This window comes from Salvia splendens, chromosome 4, assembly GCF_004379255.2.
Source record: "Salvia splendens isolate huo1 chromosome 4, SspV2, whole genome shotgun sequence".
Lineage (NCBI taxonomy): Eukaryota > Viridiplantae > Streptophyta > Magnoliopsida > Lamiales > Lamiaceae > Salvia > Salvia splendens.
The window spans coordinates 14,404,861-14,427,736 of record NC_056035.1 but is presented as its reverse complement, the minus strand read 5'-3'; the positions used below and the strand labels follow the sequence as shown (position 1 = coordinate 14,427,736).

Sequence of the window (22,876 nt, the reverse complement as noted above, 5' to 3'; positions counted from 1 at the left end):
CCAATGTTAATATGATTATTCTTCCATAGTTTAGCTACTCCATAACCATAGCTTGTATTTATAGAGAATATAAGACCTTTTATTTTCTATTTGGTGATTCTCTTTTATTTTCTATTTGGTGAGTCACTAAATAGAAAATCACATATGATATCTATACTTATTTTTATAACAAATTGAATATACTCCATCCTTTCCCTTATAGTTGAATCTTTCCATTTCGAAAAGTTCTCTCATAGTTGAGTCATTTTCATATAGAGTGACATTTTTCTCTTTCTTATTTTAGTCTATCTTACTTTATTCTCTCTACTTTTTTTCTCTTATTATTTTATCTATTTATTTAACACATTCAACATCTCTTTTTAAAAATCCGTGTTAAAAAAGTTTCGCCTCAACTATCAAGGAGCGAAAGAAGTACTATTTAATTCATACTTAATTTGAAATTGATCACTTTAATTGAGCGCCTAAATATAGGCATATACATTAAATTGGACAAGCCCAAAATTAAACGTCCAATCATTCTTTTTATTATTTAATTATCTCCATCCATTCATTGTTCTTCATATTCTTCGGCGATTAATACACATGGTCTAACAGTAAATTAGAGGCCTCCCACCTATCACAGCCTCCACGATAGATTGATCTCTCCTACCAAAACAGTTGGATAATATCACTAGGCCAACAAAGAGGATAATCTAAGCCTAGTCTCTCCTCCTAAACACACCTTTAATCGTCACATTGTTTGCCGTAAACTAGTCTACTTATTTCAACTAGGTAGGTTAGCACCTAAGTGATCATGGAATATAATTAGTAATCAAGTATACTTAAAGTTTTCACCTTTTGATGCTTCTAGACATAGTTTGAACCTTGGGTGGAAGAAAATACACGGTTACATAAATTACATAACTAGAGGCCGACCATAATGTTAATTTTAATTAAGAAATTTTATATGTCTAATAATAATTTATGATGTACTTATAAAGTATAAGGAAAATAATGCTAACGCATACAACTCGTGCGTAATTTTATAGTACAAGTTATAGTTCACCATTATCTGACCGAATTTAGTGTAAGGTAAAGATTGGTTAATTAAAATGCGGTGCCCACGTTTTTAATTTGTCAATAGTTGAATAAGACAAATTAGCACACTATACTTATGAAGAAATAGCAATTATACTTTATAATCCGACTCATCAGAGATCAATTACGCCAGTACCTAATTAATTAAAACATTAGCCATAATCGATGGAGTTCTAGAAAATACGAGAAGTGGAAAATGACACCAAAATTAGGGTTGAGCAAAAAAACCGGAAAGTGAATATCCGAACCGAACCAAACCAAAATTTTAAAATTCGGTTCGGTTTTTTCGGTTTTGAAATTACAAAAATTTCAGTTTTTTCGGGTTGGTTCGGGGGAAGAAAAAAATCGAAAAATCAAATTTTATATATATATACATATATATATAAGGGTGCATTATAATGACAACCACAATTTGTGTGATAACCCTATAACTAAATCTCCACCACACATTTTTAAAATATGTGGTCTAGATTTAATCTAACAAAACTATCATTTTATCAAATAAAACTATCATATTTCGGTTGTATAAGGGCAAAATTGTCATTTCGTTATAAAATTGGCGCATCGAAAGAAAACGTGAACTAGACGCTGAATTCAATTTCTCTCACACTCAAACCCTCTGAATCGCCATCAAACCCTCCGAATCGCATTTCAAACCCTTGATTCTTCAGCTTCGAAGGAAAAACCATGCAAATTCTGGAATATGATGACGGAAAACGCTCTAGCATTATCGAAGAGAGGTTGGATGAAGTTTATTACTTATTTCACTGTTGTTTTTTTTATCGATTTTATCATTTTGCCAGCGATTCACGTTTTTTTAGATTCTATAGTTTTTTAGTGTAAATTTAGAGTTACATATGATAGCATGATGAATTTACTTTGAATTTACTTCATACTTGGTTTTGTATAATCAATTCATACCTTATTCCATATCCTAACCTCCTGATCTTTTACACTTGAGAAACCATGATCTATTAGTAAAACGTTTTGGTTTAGAAAATTGTGTGCTGCAATAATGCAGATTCGAAGCAGTTTCTTTGAGTGTAGATTTTGTGAGTCGTGTTTTGTTCTACTTAAGTGACAAGTTAGGCTCTCTCTGCTGTTTTGAACTAATTGAAATTTAGCAAATGATAGTTTCAGAAGGTAAAATGATAGTTGCACTTGATAAAATGATGGTTTTAGATTATGAAATGATACTTTGAGTAGATAAAAAGATATTTGTGTAGATAAATGATAGTTTCAGTGGATAAAATGATGGTTTCAGGGGATAAAATGATGGTTTCAGACATTTGTTTCTGCTGTTTTGAACTAATTGAAATTTAGAAAATGATAGTTTCAGTGGATAAAATGATAGTTTCAGGGGATAAAATGATGGTTTCAGATTATGAAATGATACTTTTGCAAAATAAAATGATAGTGTAAGGGGATAAAATGATAGTTTCAAATGATAAAATGATACTTTTGCATAAAATGATAGTTTCAGTGAGTAAAATGATAGTTTCAGTGGGTAAAATGATAGGTTCAGTGATAAAATGACACTTTCGCATCATAAAATGATAGTTTTAAATGATAAAATGATAAAATGATAATTTCGGGGAATAAAATGATAGTTTCAGTGGGTAAAATGATAGGTTCAGTGATAAAATGATATTTTTGTTTCATAATGATAGTTTTAGATTTTTGGCTGATTAAATGATATTTTTGCATCATAAAATGATAGTTTCAAATGATAAAATGATAGTTTCAGTGGATAAAATAATAGTTTCAGGGGATAAAATGATACTTTAATTTTATATAATGACATAAACCGTTTAACACACTGAAATCTTTTGTGTATTAGGAAAGAACATTCGTGATGCTGATGCTGATGCTGATGATAGACTTTTAGTAGATGAAATAAAAAGTATAAGAAATAAGAAGAAAAGAAAGAATGATGATGCAACTAATAGTAAGGCACTTTCAAAGAAGGGCAAGAAAAAAGTTGTTCAAGATGATGCAACTATTAGAGATCCAATCGGCTAATAGTCTATCATCAGCATCAGCATCAACTATTAGAGAAGTTGCATCATCTTGAACAACTTTTTTCTTGCCCTTCTTTGAAAGTGCCTTACTATTAGTTGCATCATCATTCTTTCTTTTCTTCTTATTTCTTATACTTTCTATTTCATCTGCTAATAGTCTATCATCATCATCAGCATCAGCATCACGAATGTTCTTTCCTAATACACAAAAGATTTCAGTGTGTTAAACGGTTTATGTCATTATATAAAGTCAAAGTATCATATTATCCCCTGAAACTATTATTTTATCCACTCATTTATGCAAAAGTATCATTTTATCATTTGAAACTATCATTTTATGATGAAAAATATCATTTTATCAGCCAAAAATCTAAAACTATCATTATGAAATAAAAATATCATTTTATCACTGAACCTATCATTTTACCCACTGAAACTATCATTTTATTCCCCAAAATTATCATTTTATCATTTTATGCAAAAGTATCATTTTATCATTTGAAACTATCATTTTATGATGCAAAAATATCATTTTATCACTGAACCTATCATTTTACCCACTGAAACTATCATTTTACTCACTGAAACTATCATTTTATCATTTTATGCAAAAATATCATTTTATCATTCGAACTATCATTTTATCCCCTTACACTATCATTTTATGATGCAAAAGTATCATTTTTATCATTTGAACCTATCATTTCATAATCTGAAACCATCATTTTATCCCCATTTTATCTCCTGAAACTATCATTTTATCCACTGAAACTATCATTTTCTAAATTTCAATTAGTTCAAAACAGCAGAAACAAATGTCTGAAACCATCATTTTATCCCCTGAAACCATCATTTTATCCACTGAAACTATCATTTATCTACACAAATATCTTTTTATCTACTCAAAGTATCATTTCATAATCTGAAACCATCATTTTATCAAGTGCAACTATCATTTTACTATCTGAAACTATCATTTGCTAAATTTCAATTAGTTCAAAACAGCAGAGAGAGCCTAACTTGTCACTTAAGTAGAACAAAACACTACTCACAAAATCAGCACTCAAAGAAACTGCTTTGAATCTGCATTACTGTTGCACACAATTTTCTAAACCAAAGCGTTTTACTAATAGATCATGGCTTCTCAAGTGTAAAATGTCAGGAGGTTAGGATATGGAATAAGGTATGAATTGATGATACAAAACCAAGTATGAAGTAAATTCAAAGTAAATTCATCATGCTATCATATGTAACTCTAAATCTACACTAAAAACTATAGAATCTAAAAAAACGTGAATCGCTGGCAAAATGATAAAATCGATCAAAAACAACAGTGAAATAAGTAATAAACTTCATCCAACCTTTCTTCGATAACGCTAGAGCGTTTTCCGTCATCATATTCCAGAATTTGCATGGTTTTTCCTTCGAAGCTGAAGAATCAAGGGTTTGAAATGCGATTCGGAGGGTTTGATGGCGATTCAGAGGGTTTGAGTGTGAGAGAAATTGAATTCAGTGTCTAGTTCACGTTTTCTTTCGACGCACCAATTTTATAACGAAATGACAATTTTGCCCTTATACAACCGAAATATGATAGTTTTATTTGATAAAATGATAGTTTTGTTAGATTAAATCTAGACCACATATTTTAAAAATGTGTGGTGGAGATTTAGTTATAGGATTATCACACAAATTGAGGTTATCATTATAATGCACCCCTAAATATCGTAATAACCCTATAACTAATTCTGGACCACACATATTTCTAATCATGCGGTTGAGATTCAAACTTAGATTTACTTCATAAAAAAAACCGCGGGGTAAAACTGTCATTTCCCTCATTTAATTTCTGAATTTCGCCAAATATCACGTAAAATGATAAAATGATAAAATGATATGCTTATTGCATAGAATGATAGTTTTGCCGGATAGAATGATACTCTGAGTTGATAAAATGATACTTTTGACTGACTGATAAAATGATAGGTTTATTGCATAGAATGATAGTTTTGCCGGATAGAATGATACTCTGAGTTGATAAAATGATACTTTTGACTGACTGATAAAATGATAAAATGATAGGTTTATTGCATAGAATGATAGTTTTGCCGGATAGAATGATACTCTGAGTTGATAAAATGATACTTTTGACTGACTGATAAAATGATAAAATGATATATGTTAGGTTTATTGCATAGAATGATAGTTTTTCCGGATAGAATGATACTATGAGTTGATAAAATGATACTTTTAGCTTATAAATGTTAGGTTTACTGCATAAAATGATAGTTTTGCCGGATAGAATGATACTTTCAGCCGATAGAATGATAGTTTTGCCGGGTAGAATGATACTTTCAGCCGATAGAATGATAGGTATTTTTGGTGTATAAAATGACATTTTTGTTTAATAAAATGATACTTTTACCTGATAAAATGATAATCTAAGCGGATAAAATGACAGTAACCTTATAAAAATGATACTCTGAGTTGATAAAATGATACGTTTACTGCTTTGTAGGTTTGTATATTATGTATTGTGCCGATTATATTAGGTTTATTGCATAGAATGATAGAATGATACTCTGAGTTGATAAAATGATACTTTTGACTGACTGATAAAATGATATATGTTAGGTTTATTGCATAGAATGATAGTTGTGCCGGATAGTTATAGGGTTATTACGGAAATTGGGGTTATCATTATAATGCACCCCTATATATATATATTATTAATTTAATATATTATATTACATATAATATATATATTCTACTATATAATATATATTATATGTATTATTAATTTTATATTATATCTATAAATATTCTACTAGTATATATAAAATAAATTAAATTATATATATATATATTAATATTATATTTATTTTTTTTCAGTTTTTTCGTTTTTTTTCGGGTTTTTGGTTTTATTCGGGTTTTTCTATTTTTTAAGTTCGGTTTTTGGTTTTCGATTTTTTTGATTTTTCTGGTTCGGTTCGGTTTGGATTTTGAACTAAATTCGGTTTTTCAGTTTTGGTTCGGTTTTGGCAAAAAAACCGAACCAAAACCCGAATGCACACCCCTAACCAAAATCATGAACATACCAAGATTTCACATTCGTGTTCTCTTATTTTATTTCATCAATGCATATAAACTATATAGACATAAACATAAAAACCAGTATTATAATGGAGATGGTGGGCCCTATACCCTAAAGCGGATGTGGGCCTGTTTCAATCCCAATATAAGGCATTGTGACGAAATGATGAGCCCAATTCTAATAATAACATGTCTGAAACATTGTACATTTGTACTTGATGACTTAACCTCATAGTTGCCTCATTCCTTCATAACTCGGCCAAATTAAATGTTACAGATACTAAGTAGTGTTGTTCAGTCATGTTAAACTATCAAGTGCGCTATTATCTAAAACGGGTATAAGACAAACAAGTTGACAGAAACGTGATGGGTAGAGAAACGTGATATGTGATGGTTTACCTCATGGATTAGTCGCAAAATGGTTAAATATAGTCTCGAGTGTGGATTGGCTGACGCTATACTCGGATATGCCAAGCGCGTTTCTGCAGAAGGGGTGGAACATATAAGTGACGAATTAAGAAGAAAAGGACGAGTAAACATAGCTGTAAATTCTCCTCCTCTTACCTGTTCCTTTCCATGTGTCCGAAAACATCAGCAAGTGAGAGATCTTCATAGTATGGCAGCTGGAAATTGACAAAAGTAAGTTCATATGAACTCAACCAACTTCTATAAATCTTAGGTTACTAATTTTCTGAAAGGGTAAAGGTCAATTTTGGTCCTAAACGTATGACCAAAATATGAATTTGGTCCAAAACATTCACTTTTTGAAAAACATGTCCATAACAAATGAAAATGTCGCCCAAGTAGTCATTTTTTTACCGTTCCGTAAAAAAACTAACGGTCAACACTAATTGCACAGTGGCATGACCGTTAGTTTTTTATGGAACCATCAAAAAAGGACCACTCCGACAAGGATTTCATTTGTTATGAACCTGTTTTTCAAAAAGTGAATGTTTTGGACTAAATTCGTATTTTGGTCATATGTTTAGGACCAAAATCGACCTTTACTCTTAGATATAGAAACGAGCATTTTCGGATGCTCCTGAAGTTTACCTGGTATTTAACACTCAACCCGTCACAGCTTTGGTATGTCGCGCCGGGAAAGGAGGATTGGACGAGTGTATCAATTGCTGCAAATTTCTCTTTGGTCAACCACCACTCTGAAAATAACGGAACTTGGATCCCTCCTAGTAAGACAGACAAAGACAATGAGATATTGTGGGAAATGGTGGGCCGAATATGAATTCACTTAAGCATCAGTATGAATCTCGAGTTTGGAGACAAATTTATTCGACATGAGGGTCTCCATACCATCACGGAGCAACTGCTCTGACAACTGTTCCCCAAAAGCCCCACGAGAATCTCTATTTGCTGACACAAGTGTATGCACTCGTTCTTCATTGCCAAGCCACCGCGCAATTGCCACAATCGTCTCATTCGATAAGCTGATTTCTGCCACTGTTTCAGCAGCACTGCTGTCTGCACGTCCTATGCAGCCTTCAAGGTCATTGAGTATGCTTCGTGGCGGAGAATTCATGTTAAAGAACTTTTCTTGAATTGTTTGGCACATCATATCTAATTCCAAAGCGCTTACTTCAGTAGGTTTAACCTGATGACGAGAGAGGTAGGATCAAATGACAAAAACACATTGATAGAATTAATGAACTGTAGGAAAAGCTACCTCTAGCTCGAGATGATTGCCAAATCTATTTTTCAAATGCTGTGGACTCCCAATACATCTGAGCTTGCCTCCAACCTAAACATAAATGCAATTCAGGTGAATGAGAATTAATACATAAATATTTCACTTAGAGCCAGTCACATTTTGGGTAGATCTCTAGAACTGTACCATTATCCCAATCCTGGTGCAGAGAGCTTGAGCTTCATTCATGCTGTGGGTAGTGAGTATAACAGCCGTCTTTCCTCTTCTGGTTGATAAACGCGATAGAACTTCCCACATGAATCTTTTGGCGATTGGATCCATTCCTTAAGTAAGATAACAACAATGATTATGGAGCATTCAACTCAAAGCGTAATGTCCTTGAGAATAGAGAATTAACGGTTCAACATGAAGTTTCTAGATACAAGGATCAAGTGATAGGAATGAAATGAAAGGTTCTTAATATTAGGGCCACTCTCTCGATTTTTCTCTCTCTGTCTCTCACACACACATACAGAAACTAAGGTAAACTTGTTGTTGCATATGAACAACCATACTAGGAAAGGAGAATGAACAGATGTTAGTACCAGTAGATGGCTCATCAAGAATGACAATGGGAGGATTTCCAATCATCGCAATCGCAACTGATAATTTTCGTTTGTTCCCTCCACTTAATGCATATGATGGCTTATCGGCATGTTTCAACAAGTCAAATTCCACTAAATTTTCCATGACAACCTGTTGCCATTACAACCAGCAATCATCACATGATATTGCATCAATCACAAAGCAGGTGATGCAGATGCAGTTTGCTTTGAAACAGAACACACTAAGAGGCTAGAAACCTTTGTAATCACCAGATCGAGCATGGAAATTAATTTTTCGCTAAAGAAAAGTCACATGAAATTGCCGAAGTGACTCTGTACAGTGCCTACTTGTGGACACTAAACAATTCACGCACATGCTCACCAATAATACACCACGAATTAACATCCTGATTTCGACTACAAAGAATTCATAATTTCATAGATGTGAAATACGTTCAAAGACCACTTACTTTTTCAAGCTCATACTCTGGAACTCCTTTTATTCTAGCATAGAGTTCAAGGTGTTCCCGGGCAGTAACAAACTCAAGCAGAGCATCAAATTGAGGGCAATACCCAATCTGACAGGGGAAAGTAACAAGAAAGAATCAATCAGATCTCAACCCTTTTTAACACTAAATATATTATCCAAGCTAAGTATTTTATTCGATATGATTCAGGAACACCATGACATACATGCTGACGAGCAGCCTTCGGATTTGATCTTATATCTTTACCAAAAATATACGCAGTTCCATCACTGGGATATTCTTCACCTGACCTCGACAATTTGAAAAACAAAATATTTCATTTTTGTCAGATTTCATTATATGAAAGAAATATATTTTATTGGCATGCCTCGTGTTTTGGCTTAATGAATTTATATGTACTTCCCACGGAGGTGAGACATAGGAAAGAACTAGAAAACAGTTTTACCAGACAGCATTGACAAAGTTGTTGTTTTTCCCGCTCCGTTAGTTCCTAGGAACCCAAAACACTCTCCCTCTTGTACTGAGAAAGTCAATGAGTCAACAGCAATTTTAGGACCAAGCTGCTTCTCTCCTGGATACACCTGAAACAAGACATGTAACTTATTACGATTAAATGAAGTTCAACAAAATTGTTAATAGTTGTATGTGCTTAGGGTACCTTTCGAAGATTACGAAGATAGATAACTGCACTATCAACTCCACTGGAGAGTACTCTGTCTCTTTCTGCACGTACATCAATGTCCTCCTCAAGACTGGAACTTTCTCCCATTGTTGATGCAAGAAGTGGTTCTAGGGAGGAACTACGAGGAGTAAGAGATCTTCTGATTCTCATCCACAAGTTGGAAGCTGTTCCAAAATTTATCTTTAAAGGCAGCAGAACTTCAAGGCATAGTGTCATGACAAAGTAAACGATGCCCTACACCAGATAGAAAAGGGAAATATAGTAACATATCACGAAGGAGGAAGATAAAATGCAAGAGCGTGTTCTTGTGCAGAACATGTAGGAAAATTGTAGAAATAATTCAAAAGATGCGAGAATTAACAATAGAACAATCTTCAGAACACCAATCTAGGGTGCTAGTGCTACATTGAAAGTCCAAAAAAAAAATTCAGAACAATAAAGTAGCGATGCAGACAGAACTAAGGCCAAAGTCCAGCTGTTATATTGGTATATGATGTTTCAGTGTGACCCTATACAATAACAGCAGTAAAATGATTGGAGATAATGTGGCTAAAGTGGCACCTCAGCAGCCAAATAGCATATAGAGGCACCAGTGACATTCCAGTCAAAAACACTGTCGCCAGATCCCTCTTTCATCCCCTGTCGCATAAGAGCTAAAGATGCTAGCCCATCCGCAAAGCAGAACCCAGGAGACAATCTGAAGAAGTTCTGCAAAATCAAGATCCCTTTCTCAGATGACATATTACTTTCCACCCCGCATGTGCTTACAAACATTTAAAAAGTGAAAATACACACGCAACTCAGAGCAACAACCTTCTCGTGATGTTACCTCAATAAGACTAACAGTTCTAGTCCTACTAAAGGTACTATTTTTCAAATCCAAGTGAAGGAGCAGGCAGATATCAAAAATTTGAGCTAGCATATCTATATAATGGGGTATGTTTCAAGGCTGGTCATATGGATGCAAAGTTCAAGGATGGGAAATGAATACAGTTTCAGCAATAAAAGGAAAATCCATAAATATCTTGTCCGACTACTTTTTGTCTGTAATGCTGTACGTTTATGAAAGGATAAACCTAATGTTCAGACTAAATATTCCAACCTTGAGAAGAGAATTGGCTTGTGCTGTTGACGCTATAAGCCCCATTATGAAAGATATAACCATGAGAATAAGGCCAGTGAAAAAATGCACCAACAGGACAACATTCTGCAACATTCACAAATAGATTCAGCAACTGTAATCCCAACTACGTAAAACACAACTACAGAATCAAGTACCTGAGCCATGCTATGCTCAGAAAAGAAAAAAGTGAGACAATAAGTAGATGATGCTATTGATAATCCATATCCTAAGAACATGAGGACAGTCGAGAAGAAAGATTCCCTCCCAATGAATTGCTCTAGACCTGCATTACGATGAACTCAAGAAAGTTATGGAACCATGAAAGGAATGCTGAGCTAAAAGTTTCTTAATTGAGAAAACGACAGTGACCAAAGGAAAGTTTAGTAGCAGATTTTATGACAGCTACAAGCAAAATAAACTATTAGAGTTTGTCAAGCTTTTACTATCAAGCGATGTAGTTTTTGCAAACACCTAGAATATCTTGAGCCAATAAAAGCTTGCATTACTAGAAAATATACTGTGACAATAATGTAACTCAGAATGTGATGGCACAAAGTTTAAAGCATACCGAATATGTAGAAGAGGAGTATGGCAAAAGATGAAGGAAATAGGAAGCTGACAAAGTCCCAAAAGTATGTTGAAGCCCAATAAGACAGTATAGATACCTGAAAATATCAAGCATGAAGAGTGCCAGCTCAGATAGCCTTGAAATAACTAAAGCTAAAACCTCAAAGGAAAATAGTAATACCCCACTGATAAGTTGTTGATGCTTAGCTTTTACTTCACGTTCCTGCATCAAGAAAATATACTGCTGAACAAACAGACCACCTTAAGAAATAACATAAACATATGGCAAGGACATGCTATTGGAGTGCTGGTGAGCTTGCCTATAGATTCAAACATTGCAGACAAGATTTTGATAACGTGTGCATCCTAGTGGTACAGGGATTTGAATGAGCACAAAATCTACATAAAGGAATTTTCGCTGTCTAAAAAATATAACTAAAAGTTTACCTTAACAATAGCCACAGCAAATGAAGCAGGAATGAAGGAGAAGGCCATAGTAACAACCACGGCAACTTCAAATGCATCCAGATCCTAGAATTTCATAAAAATTAATAGATAAATTTAACTTGATCTCATCTCATCTTGCACATAGAAGCTCAAAAAATAATCACGATATACAATCAAAGAAATTGAGTGTACACCCCATGTAGTTACTAGAATGAATTTTCTGTAGTCAACAGATAATATATTGGAGAACTAGACCACTTCACTATTTTAGGACATTGGAATGATTAATAAATCTTGAATATGTGGAAACCATTTATGTCTCCTGAATGCAGACACTTGTAAATGAAAAAGTAGATTCTTGTGAAGAAATAATAATGATATTCAAAGACCATATCTCTTCAAAGTCAATTAACTAAAAAAATCCTAAACATACATGGTGTTGCTGAAGCTGACTCTCTGTCATGGGCAATGGGTGATTACGTGTTTGAATTGTCATATTCTCATTAAGAGTAGCGAGCCTCAGTATTGCTGAATTTATCAAGTTAATAAATGTCGGACTACCATGCTGACAAGTACTGTTGTGAAGAACAGTATATCCTAGACTCCCATCTTCACTCTGCTTATCCATCACAACTGCTCCATACCTGTGAGAAAACAAGTGTAAGAGTCTAAGAGATAACAACCCTCGAACTATTTATATGACCCAGAGGAAATATGACTTTTCAAGCAACTTGGTTAGACACTAAGCAGACAAGACATGATCATTTAAAACTGTCGCACATGATCGATGAGATCCAATGGTCCTACTAGGCAATTTAATTTGCATTCGTTTTCTTCAGAGGATCGGATTGGCCTGCATCGAAATCTAGATCAAATTTTACTAAGAATGTCTAGAATGCTATATAAAGATCCAGAACTTGTTCACAACACCTAATACTTCTTGTGTATGGGATCTTGTATTAGTTTAACAGCTGTCAAACAAATCTATTTGAAGATATAGAAAAGGTTTGAAACGAAAATTCAGAAGCACGAAAGTTAAATTACCTTGATTCATAGGTTTCATTAAAGCTAGACATGAGATATTCGCTCATTGAAAGTAAAATGGGGCCTAGGGTTGCCCCTGCAGCTTCAATAGCATCAGACAATGCCTTCTCTGAATCAGGAAACCTATAAGTAGTTTCTTTAAATTTTTGGATCCAAGCTCCATGTACATGCTCCGAAACCTATGCAGTGGATAAAATTTACATGTGGAATGGAAAATATTTGACAAGTAAAATCGTTCTTGGTATTTGACAGAACAAACATAAACAGAAAATAGAAACCTCTTTAGAAATGTGCAAGGATAGATCAAAAGGGATTGGACCGCCTCCACCTCCGCCAGTTAGTAAAGGATTGAAGTATGAGGTTGTGAATGTTATTGATTGCTGGTCAGGATGAGGCTTAAGCTTTATCATAAGAATACCCAAAAGCAAGAAGATTGCTGGAATTATAAGCTGAAAAACAATTGTCTTTTGATCCCTCCGAGAAGAAACAGCTCTCTTTATCAATAATGCTTTTGAGTGCCTCCAGAAAGTAGACGTTGAAAGTACACCGAAGCAACAGCATTGCATAGTCAGGAACTTTATAACATGTAGAGTAGTTTCCAGAAAAAGACTACAAGCTTTTCCCATTGCAGAGAACATGAAGCCAATAATATTGGCATAATTTTTTGAGACTTTGGTGTTAGACGTCCTTTCTGAAGCATTATTTTCGCTAAGTTGTCCTACATGTTTGTCAGGTGTATCATGAGGATTCTCATTAACCAGGCACTCTGTTTCATCAAAATCACCTCCAGCAACTCTTAGAAACACTTCCTCTAGAGTTGTGATAGAGATACCGTAGCTCTCAATGCCAAGAAAATCACTCCTTCCATAGTTGGGATTCTCAAGGTTCGGGCTTGATCTCTGCATGCAACTTTCTATTTCACGGAACATGCTTTCAAAGGATGACGAGGATGCAAGAGGGAGTTTGAATGAGATCTCGTTACCAACCTGCAAAAGAGAAGGCCAGTGTGTGTTTGGGAGAATAGCCATAACAACCTATTCTAGATAAATGCATTGTTCTCACAGTAGATTTTATCTTCAAAATGCATGTAATACAAATATTAAGAAAATGACAGAGAAGTCAACTCTAGTTGAAAAGGTGCTCCAACAGAGAGACGCCATATTTGAGCAGACAAAGTCAGAGGATTACATCGCTCACACATGTTGCTGATGGAATGTGACTGTAAACAATATCAGCAGCTGCAGAGGCAGTTGGTGTAGTCTGGAAATATAAACATGTAGGAAATCATTGGATGATCTATGAACTCTCTAACAGCATAAGTGGAGTGATTGCTCCATACCTTCACGAGGGTGAGAGTATAACCAACTCCATAGTGCTGCTTTAAGTAAAAGGAACTGTTGAAAGATGCATGAGATGTTATGCAGCCGTATAACATATAAACATAACAGCAAGCTATTAATTCTGCTAGGAAATTATCATATTCTCCTCAAGTTCTGCTGGTTCTCACTTTTCTTAATTTAATTGTGAATGCTATTTTTGGGTGTGTGCATATATGTGCTGTTGGGGGGTAGGGAGGGTGGGATCACATAATTAAGCAAAAACCTTCCGCAACACTTTAGAGAACCGTTAGCCATGATAGCTATCTGATCTCCTAATGCATCGGCCTCATCCATGGAGTGAGTAGTTAGTAGTATTATTCTCCCCTTCTTTTTTCTTTTGATCATCTGCCATGTCAACCGCATAGAGTACGGATCCATTCCACTTGTAGGCTCATCAAGGATAATAACCTGTATTACATAGGTAATTATTATAGTAGGAGTTATAGTCAGAATCAGAGGATATTCACAGAAGTTATTTGAACCTTGCTGTTTCCAATTAGTGCAATGCCAAGAGATAACTTCCTCCTCATGCCTCCAGAAAGAGCCCTTACATGAGTATTGATTTTGTCTGCCAAACCAACCTAATGAAAGATGATTGCACAAGCGTCTCCAGTCAGCGATAAGAAGACTCAGGTGCAGCAAAATTGTAGCTCTTCATTACAAAACTTATGCTATTAGGGCACTATGTGATGATATGTAAAAGCAAAAGTCACACTTCAATAGACACGACAATCATTCTTTTTTTACCCCTTGTGTTTTGTTGGATATAATTATAGTCAACTTAAATCACATGGAAAAACCCACGCAAAGTAACAATTACTCAATGATTTCACTACCGCTGTTGAAAACAAATTTGCATCAGAGGGTTAAGTTCCTAAAACTGTGAAAGAAACTTACTTCTTCAGCCATTTCAATCGCAACATTCTCCAGACAATCTTCATTAACTCCCTTTATATTAGCAAAAATTTCAAGGTGCTCCTTCACCTGCGGGAAGAAAATACAGGGAGAGAAGATATTGGTTCAAAAATGGGAAGAATAAACAAACATAATTAATTTCCACGATTGAAACACCGACATGTCGAAGCAATGAAGCATAAATAAAAAATCACTGAATTACTAAACAGCTATACTAGTTTCATTTGTGTGAGACACAACTAAATATGATAATAATTATTAACTTTTAATTAGTTTATAAAAAGAGAGATATTATGAAAATAATAGAAATACAACAAGTTGACAACAGGGAGATTAACAATAATTTTTTGGGGATGATAGTTAAAAACCAAATATGCAAGCTTGAGAGAGGGACTTCTTACAGTCAATTCTGGAAAAAGAATGTCATACTGAGGACATACACCCAAACTTTGCCGTATTTCGTCCTGCACAACCAACAGTGTAACTGCAGCTTAACCCATCGAAGAATATATACCACGAAAAAAAAATTGAAAGTTCACTGAACTGAATATACATACTTTATAAATCAATAAGTTTACCATGTCAGTTAAGATGCTCTTTCCAAAAACTAATGCATCTCCAGAGGTAGGTTGGATAAGGCCTACAAGCATCGACATTGTTGTGCTTTTACCAGCTCCATTATGTCCTGTAGAACATCTAATTGAGCTCAATCACCACAAGCGATAACCATACAAAGGATTCATTTGTAAAGAAGAAAATCCAATATCTATAAATGAACATCCCAATAGTAAGCGGGTGACTTCTTGAAAGCATATGGGCAATTATGGATGTGGATTAATTCACCTAAGGAGGATAAGTATTACTCTGTGAAAAATCCAAGGGTTGTAAAAGGGACTAGAATGCGTTCAGGGCCAGAAACTTATTGTCAAAAAGTTAAGTTGTATGCAAAGATAAAACCAATTTAATATACAGTGTACCCGTAAAGCAGTCCTACATGGCACTAATCGGACCATAGAAACTTCTAGCAAGGTAAAATTTTTGATAAACTATCGAATGTGATATCTTAACCAAACTTGTATTAATAAAAGAATGTCTAGTAGGTAATATGGTGCTGGTTGGCAATGTATTAAGATTACAGATAGTGCAATTAGAGTCAATAAAGTGATTGAGAGATCACTTATGCTTAAAAATTGGTTTCCCATGATAAAGGGGATCCATGCCTAGATAATCCTCGATATAATTCACCAAGAAAGCATGATCCAAATAAGCAACTCCAAACCTATAAATGAGTCATTTAAGATGCAATATATCCCCCCATACAAATATATTGATAATAAGTTACCTAAAAGAGCTAGTATTTGATTTTCATATAGTGTCATCTGTAAAGAATTGACAGCACAGCAGCTTGCCTTCTTAGAAGTGTACACCTTGTGCAAATTCCTTATCTGAATACATCTGGAGAAATACATTATACAAACTAACTGGGTATAAAAATACTTTTTGTTTATCGATTGGAACGCAAACTCAGGTATTGCTGCATTATATTTACCTCCCGTCAAGTTCTTGCTGCTTCATTTCGAGACTTACTGCTTCGACAGCTGGTTTATATGAATCATTTCCAGAAATACCAGCATCTTCAGTAGAGTTGCTATCAATTAATTTAACAAGTGAACTGGAAGAGAACTCTTCATTTGTATTCTTCTTCCTCGAAAAGTGCTTAAATAACATAGAACTCCAAGAACTGCGCATTTTATATTCCTTATGGAGAACCTGATATCATACACAAATATCAAGCTATCATGAATTACAAAAACCCTACTATTACCATAGGTCAAAGAAGTGAAGAACATGGATTTTTTCCTTGGAATATTGAAAAATAACAGGTGCAGTCAGATGATTACAAGTTTGTATAACTTAGGAATAAAAGACCATAAAACATCAGCAGGGAAGTTTTACCTTGTCTAAATATAGACCCACTGCACAATATAAGAAAGTGTCGAACATCATCATCAGAAGACAGACCAAAAAACAAACCCCAGAAGAGCTCTGCAGTTATGTTGAACTTGTTAAAACTGAATATAGAAGGCAAAAAATAATTATGAAGAACATACCCGCCAGATGTTATTCCAACGGAGTCCAACATGAGCACGTTCATAGTCAGCAAAGTTAACTGAGCCTAAGGCAAATGCGGTGGGTGAAAGAAAAGATGCCAAGACCTTAAAGAGCCTACAGACATACAGAATAAAATTTGTAATGCACCATAAGAGAATATTTAGCTTTTCATATATAACTTGAACATGCATACTTACATAGAAACTGACTCGTCATCCACAGAATAATAGGGAAAAAAAGCTGCAAGAAAAGCAAGTGTCCCAACAGCTATTGCAGTTTTTGCCCGTGTGAAGAATGTAGAGATTAGAAATGACAGTGTTATTGAGCTCAGTCCAAAACAGAAGAAGTATACAAACACCAGAGACTTATCACTGTACTTGAAAAGTGTCCCCATTGTGCAAAGAGTGATGATTCCGGAGGAGACAGCAAACTACAAAAAGGATAAATGTAACAGCTATCTTATACTTGTCTATGAAATATAAAAATAAAAAGCTGTTTTGCAAAGAGAGCTAATAGAAACCAACCCTTGCAACCGAAACTACAATGGGGGTAAAGGATCATGCAATAGCAGTAGTTTAATTGATAGTGAAATGCTAAAACTCAAACCTGCAGTGCATATGTAAGAAACCATGAGATATTAAACATATTTTCTCTGAGACCCATCATGTAGAGACCTTCCTTAATTTTATGCTCCTGGTGTAAGAGTAATTAACAGTGTTTAGTGTTTAATATGTGAAGATTCCAGGAAACATGCTTCCACTCAGAACCAAAGTAGCTGATTGAGTACCTTTTCATAAACAGAATAACCAATCAATCGGGATATTGGAAAGAGAAATCCCAATAGGTACCTGTTCAGGAATGCAGAGAAAAAGTTAGAGAGCACCAACCCATGGAAAGATGAACTACCTTCCAAATCGCATCGGATAACATAAAAGGCTGAAAGAGTGTGCTATGATTAAAAAAAAGTGTCCACAAGGTACATACAGTATTCCCATGACCCTCTTTACAATGGACTGAAATTCATCATCTGTGTACTCAGGAGTTGGAAATGGGACAAGTCTTATATTTGAAGGGCTAAACTGCGTCCAGAAAGTGCTGATTCGTGTGTCCAATAAAGTTGAGTTCAGAGATGATGATGATAGTTCTTCAATTTCCGAGTTATCCATTTGTTGTTGTCCAGCAAATATAATAAACGAATCCATGACTTGTTGAAGCTTCAATAATAGTGAAATACGAAGATAAGCAATTGAGATTGCACAACACAAGGAACTATGTACTAAGAGAATCACTGTAATGTGAACTGCCATTTGCCAAAAGCAAATGAAGGATTAAGAAACCATACAGTTAAAAATCCACTGATGCTGTACTGCATTATTGGTATTGGATTCACCCCTAATTCCAAGTCATTGAGATAAGGACCATTCACGTCCATAATGGATTTAACATCAGGAAATCCTGAAAAAGCCCATGTGTGGTTCAAGCGTATGCTATAGTCAAACACCTGAGGACCTTGAGTATGAAACACAACTGCTCCTCTGATTTTTGGATTTGTGTAATTTCTACAAGCAACAACGTTAATATAAGTTTCCTTCTTGCCATACTCCATGACTATTGATTAGAAAAAAAGGGTAACATGGACACTATAATAAGAGTTAAAACTTGACCATATGCAAAAAGATACCCCTCAAGTATGATAAATCTTAAATCCAGATACCCATAAACACAGTGATGCAAAAAAAATGAAAGAAATTAATCAATCTAATTCGTAGAAAAGAACCAAAACACTGATGAATTCATCAGGCTCTAGTTCTAACAGAAAATTCCAGATACCCCTACACACAGCATCTTCAGAAGAAGAACAATTATTCCCGTTTGTTTTGAAATCTGTCACATCACTAGGGTATACATTCCCCAATAACAAGACATTTATAAAACTATCCAAACATTTTATAAGCTTAACACAGACAGTTCGATAGCAGCACTAGTTCCTGCAAAATAAAGCAGTCTTTTGATTGTTTCCCTGTTTTGAGTGAGAGTAGCTTACAACCTAGTCAAAACCGGTTGCTCAATCATTGAGCCATTTCTTGGTACATCTAACAGTAGATTGCCCAACAATCCACAGGTTAAAAAAGGAGACGCAAAACCTGCCCCTTCCCATCTATCATGTGGCATTGTGAAGTTACTTATATAACATACTTCAGCTTCTCTGCACTGAGCACATCTCAGAACCTTCATTGCACATTATTGTGCATATAGTAACTTTAAGAACCAAAAACAGGGTTAGAATGTTGCTACAGGTAAACTACCTCTAAGCAACTATCTAAGACCAGTAGGGTGGCTATCAGAATGATGACTATAGATACTAGTAGCATTACAAATGTAATCTCTGCATCTTCTTGTTCCTCCCCGCTCAAAAAATATATATGAAAAGAATAAGAGAAACCATGACTGACCTCACTTTGTCAAAAACACCATATGAATCTGAACGTATATATGTCTCAAGCTCTTCTTCATCAATATAAACTTTGCTTGCCACCTACAACGAAGTAACATTACCAACACTGAAAACAATGGTACCATAAAAAATGCCATAGGGAATATGAGACAAGCAATATGCAGCATTACCATTAGATTGCTAATACAGAAATAAATAATACCAGAAAATCTAATGCTAATGAATGCATGCTAAGCATACGGAAGCCCAAAATACAGTAAACCACTTTGAGCAAATAAAGGAACACAGTCAAAAGGTAAAAGGTATCACAAAGGAGTGCTGGAAGCCTGGAACAGAAACGAATATTCAAAACAAAACGAAACAGTGTGTACCCTCAGCAAAGGAAATTTTATTGACAGCAGATTAATCATCATCCTAGTCTCCTTTGTGTCTGGTGCAAATGCCAAATACTCATCTTTGGCACATAATAATTCTAAAACTTGGGTGAAAGGTGCAGACATGTCACTCTTTCCCACTTCCACAAGCATGTCCTTACTAATATACCTACACCGGACATTCAATCAAAGTAAAATATGAATGTCAAATTACAGCAGTATTGAAAGTGCCAACAGACTGGGATATGTTCACTTTTAAAATCTATAATCCAACTCCGAATATGGTTAATAAAGTTAGTAACATAGATTGTAGCAAGAAGCCAAAGAGTCCATGATACATGGTGATGTTGCATGTCTTACCGACCATCTACCTGCTTGATGATTCAATTATTCTCTCTCCACAAGGCAGAAAAATATCAACTTGAATAAACTAGAGAAAATTATCCAACTTGAACAGACTGGGATATGTTCACTTTTAAAATCTATAATCCAACTCCGAATATGGTTAATAAAGTTAGTAACATAGATTGTAACAAGAAGCCAAAGAGTCCATGATACATGGTGATGTTGCATGTCTTACCGACCATCTACCTGCTTGATGATTCAATTATTCTCTCTCCACAAGGCAGAAAAATATCAACTTGAATAAACTAGAGAAAATCATCACATAAACCTGAAGCAGATAGAGAACAAGATAATTAAAAGAGTACTAGATACTTACGCCTGCGGAGGATGTAGTGTTGTATCAACTTTCGATCTTATAGCTACTAGCAACAACAACACAATGGTGGGAAGTAAAATCTGTCAATTCAAATAGAACAACATGAATTAACATCCACTCTGCACATATCTAAAACAAATAAAATAAAATAAAATAAATCATGAAATTGTAAAATTTGACTCTAAAAATACAATAATTCTTGATTTCCATATACTGGGATATCTCCAACAAGACAAAAGAGTTGTTCCCCCACTTCAGATTGAGCACTCACAACACCCCAATCCACGAAATCAGAGAATAGGATACTTTCAAAACTCATAGAAAAACCCAGATTCGCAAAATACGATTAATTAAGTATGCAAGAGCTCCATGGCCTACTTCAGTTCAGGAAACATATCTATACACCTGATCACAAAGACTGCAATTCTAGTACTACTATGTGTCTGAGTGAAAGAAAGAAAGAAAGAAGAAAAACAAGTGGAGACCTCTGCAAAGGTGACAAAAGGGTTGCGAATTTTGAGGAGCCAGTTCTTGCGCAACATGGCCTTCAATTGTCTCCTCCAACACCTCATATTCTCTTTCTCTCTCTCCTCCTTCCCTCCCATGGCGGAAATTCAGGCCTCGCACTCACACAAGACACCAGTCAATGGGGAAAGCAAACATTTTACCAACATATGATCTATATATGCACCCCACTCTCTCTAGTTATAGAGAGTGAGAGAATGAAATCTGGTTTGGACGAAGACATTTGGAAAGAAGCAAAGTATGTGTCAACATATATTTTACACAAATAAAGTACTACTACTACTACTACTACTTTGTATTTTCGATTATATTTTACCCAAGTATTTATCGGAGGGTATCTATTTTAAAACATAATGGCTTTATATATTTTTTTAATAATCATATTCTCTCCGTCTATAAAAAATTTTAATTAGATTTCAAAATTAATCCATTAATTTGATTAAATCACGAGGATTTGCTTATTTTTAAGTTATCCTACAGAACAAACCGTCTTTAATAAACCAAAACTTTACAAATATTAATACAAGTATGTGAAATTTTGCATACCATATTTAATACAAATCTTGATGCTAGTTATATTTAATTTGAAATGTGCTTTCTATAAAATAATAAAGTATTAATCCATGTTATATGTAGTTACGAATTCCTATACTAAATAGTAGTAATAGCTTACACTGTATTGAACTCAGAGGTGTATTAATTTGACCTGACTGGAAAGAAGAATTAATTTATATGTTAGGATTAATAAAGACATTGAGGCAGTCGGCGGCCATAGCTTAATTGTTACAATCACTACTCTCTAAAATTGCTCCAATACATTGTATTAGTATATTGGCATCCCACTCTTGGTTTTCTATGCCAAACCTCGTATCAAATTTCCAACTTGATTGTTAGTCTAATTCTGGATATTGTTTTTTAAGTCAATCCCCGTTAAATTATAATGGTGAGTACAAAATGATACTACAACACAAGTGGCTTTTTCTTTGCGCGTTGTTAGAAAATTAAATGATAAATATAATTACTACTAGTACTCCCTATTTATGATAATTAAAAGTATACTACTAATGTTCTAAACTACATGCTAAACTTTTCTCTCTTTTTATCACACAAATAATATTATATTTTCATTTTTATAATTTTTTCTTACGTTAATATATAAAAATATATTTTCTCCATTCACTTAACACATCAAATAACATATTCCAAAACTTCATATCTTCACTCAAATGTGATATCTATTACTATATGAGACAGATGAAGTACTATATTTTTCAAAACGAAGGTCCGAACTCCCCCCCAATATTCCTATTTTTTCCACCGAAAATTGACTCTTCCGTCTAACAGAATGAAGTGATATTTTTAATATACACGTAAATTTATAAATTTTCCAACGTGATTATTTGGCCAAACACTTCCGGTAAATTTATCGACTTTTTTACTTAATCAGGCATCGTGATAGTCCTTCAATAAACTAACGGTTAACGGTAATTGCGAAAACGCCATTGATGGGGATTTCAATCAAGATATCCGAGGGAGGTGTTAAGTCATTCTCACATTTTTGAATCGATTGGAGTGTCATGGCCGTCAGTTTTTTGAAGGAACCGTAAAA

The 22,876-nt window shown here is 34.5% G+C and overlaps 1 protein-coding gene across 4 annotated transcripts; it reads right to left on the bottom strand.

Annotated features, from left to right (window-relative positions):
• Positions 1–6,341: 6,341 nt before the first annotated feature.
• LOC121798750 (ABC transporter A family member 1-like) lies at positions 6,342–21,498 on the bottom strand. Of its 4 annotated transcripts, none has more exons than XM_042197911.1 (40): positions 21,228–21,498; positions 20,743–20,822; positions 20,019–20,190; positions 19,646–19,728; positions 18,535–18,751; positions 18,177–18,406; positions 17,980–18,040; positions 17,799–17,885; positions 17,390–17,622; positions 17,192–17,306; positions 17,037–17,126; positions 16,630–16,850; positions 16,423–16,535; positions 15,638–15,765; positions 15,482–15,544; positions 15,063–15,149; positions 14,648–14,746; positions 14,389–14,573; positions 14,126–14,180; positions 13,975–14,046; positions 13,065–13,772; positions 12,787–12,965; positions 12,176–12,386; positions 11,743–11,826; positions 11,477–11,518; positions 11,297–11,393; positions 10,884–11,011; positions 10,708–10,812; positions 10,167–10,313; positions 9,582–9,839; positions 9,369–9,504; positions 9,129–9,208; positions 8,906–9,013; positions 8,436–8,586; positions 8,038–8,174; positions 7,870–7,944; positions 7,500–7,797; positions 7,242–7,375; positions 6,753–6,811; positions 6,342–6,670 (listed from the first exon to the last, which is right to left on the bottom strand). In XM_042197911.1, the coding sequence occupies exons 1-40, from the start codon at positions 21,345–21,347 to the stop codon at positions 6,589–6,591; spliced, it is 5,730 nt and encodes a 1,909-aa protein (XP_042053845.1). In that variant the 5' UTR covers positions 21,348–21,498; the 3' UTR covers positions 6,342–6,588. The 4 variants fall into 4 exon arrangements, with proteins under 4 accessions (XP_042053845.1, XP_042053846.1, XP_042053847.1 ...); XM_042197912.1 differs by having other exon boundaries at positions 15,659–15,765; XM_042197913.1 differs by lacking the exons at positions 20,019–20,190; positions 21,228–21,498 and having other exon boundaries at positions 20,743–20,821.
• Between the last annotated feature and the right edge of the window lie 1,378 nt (positions 21,499–22,876).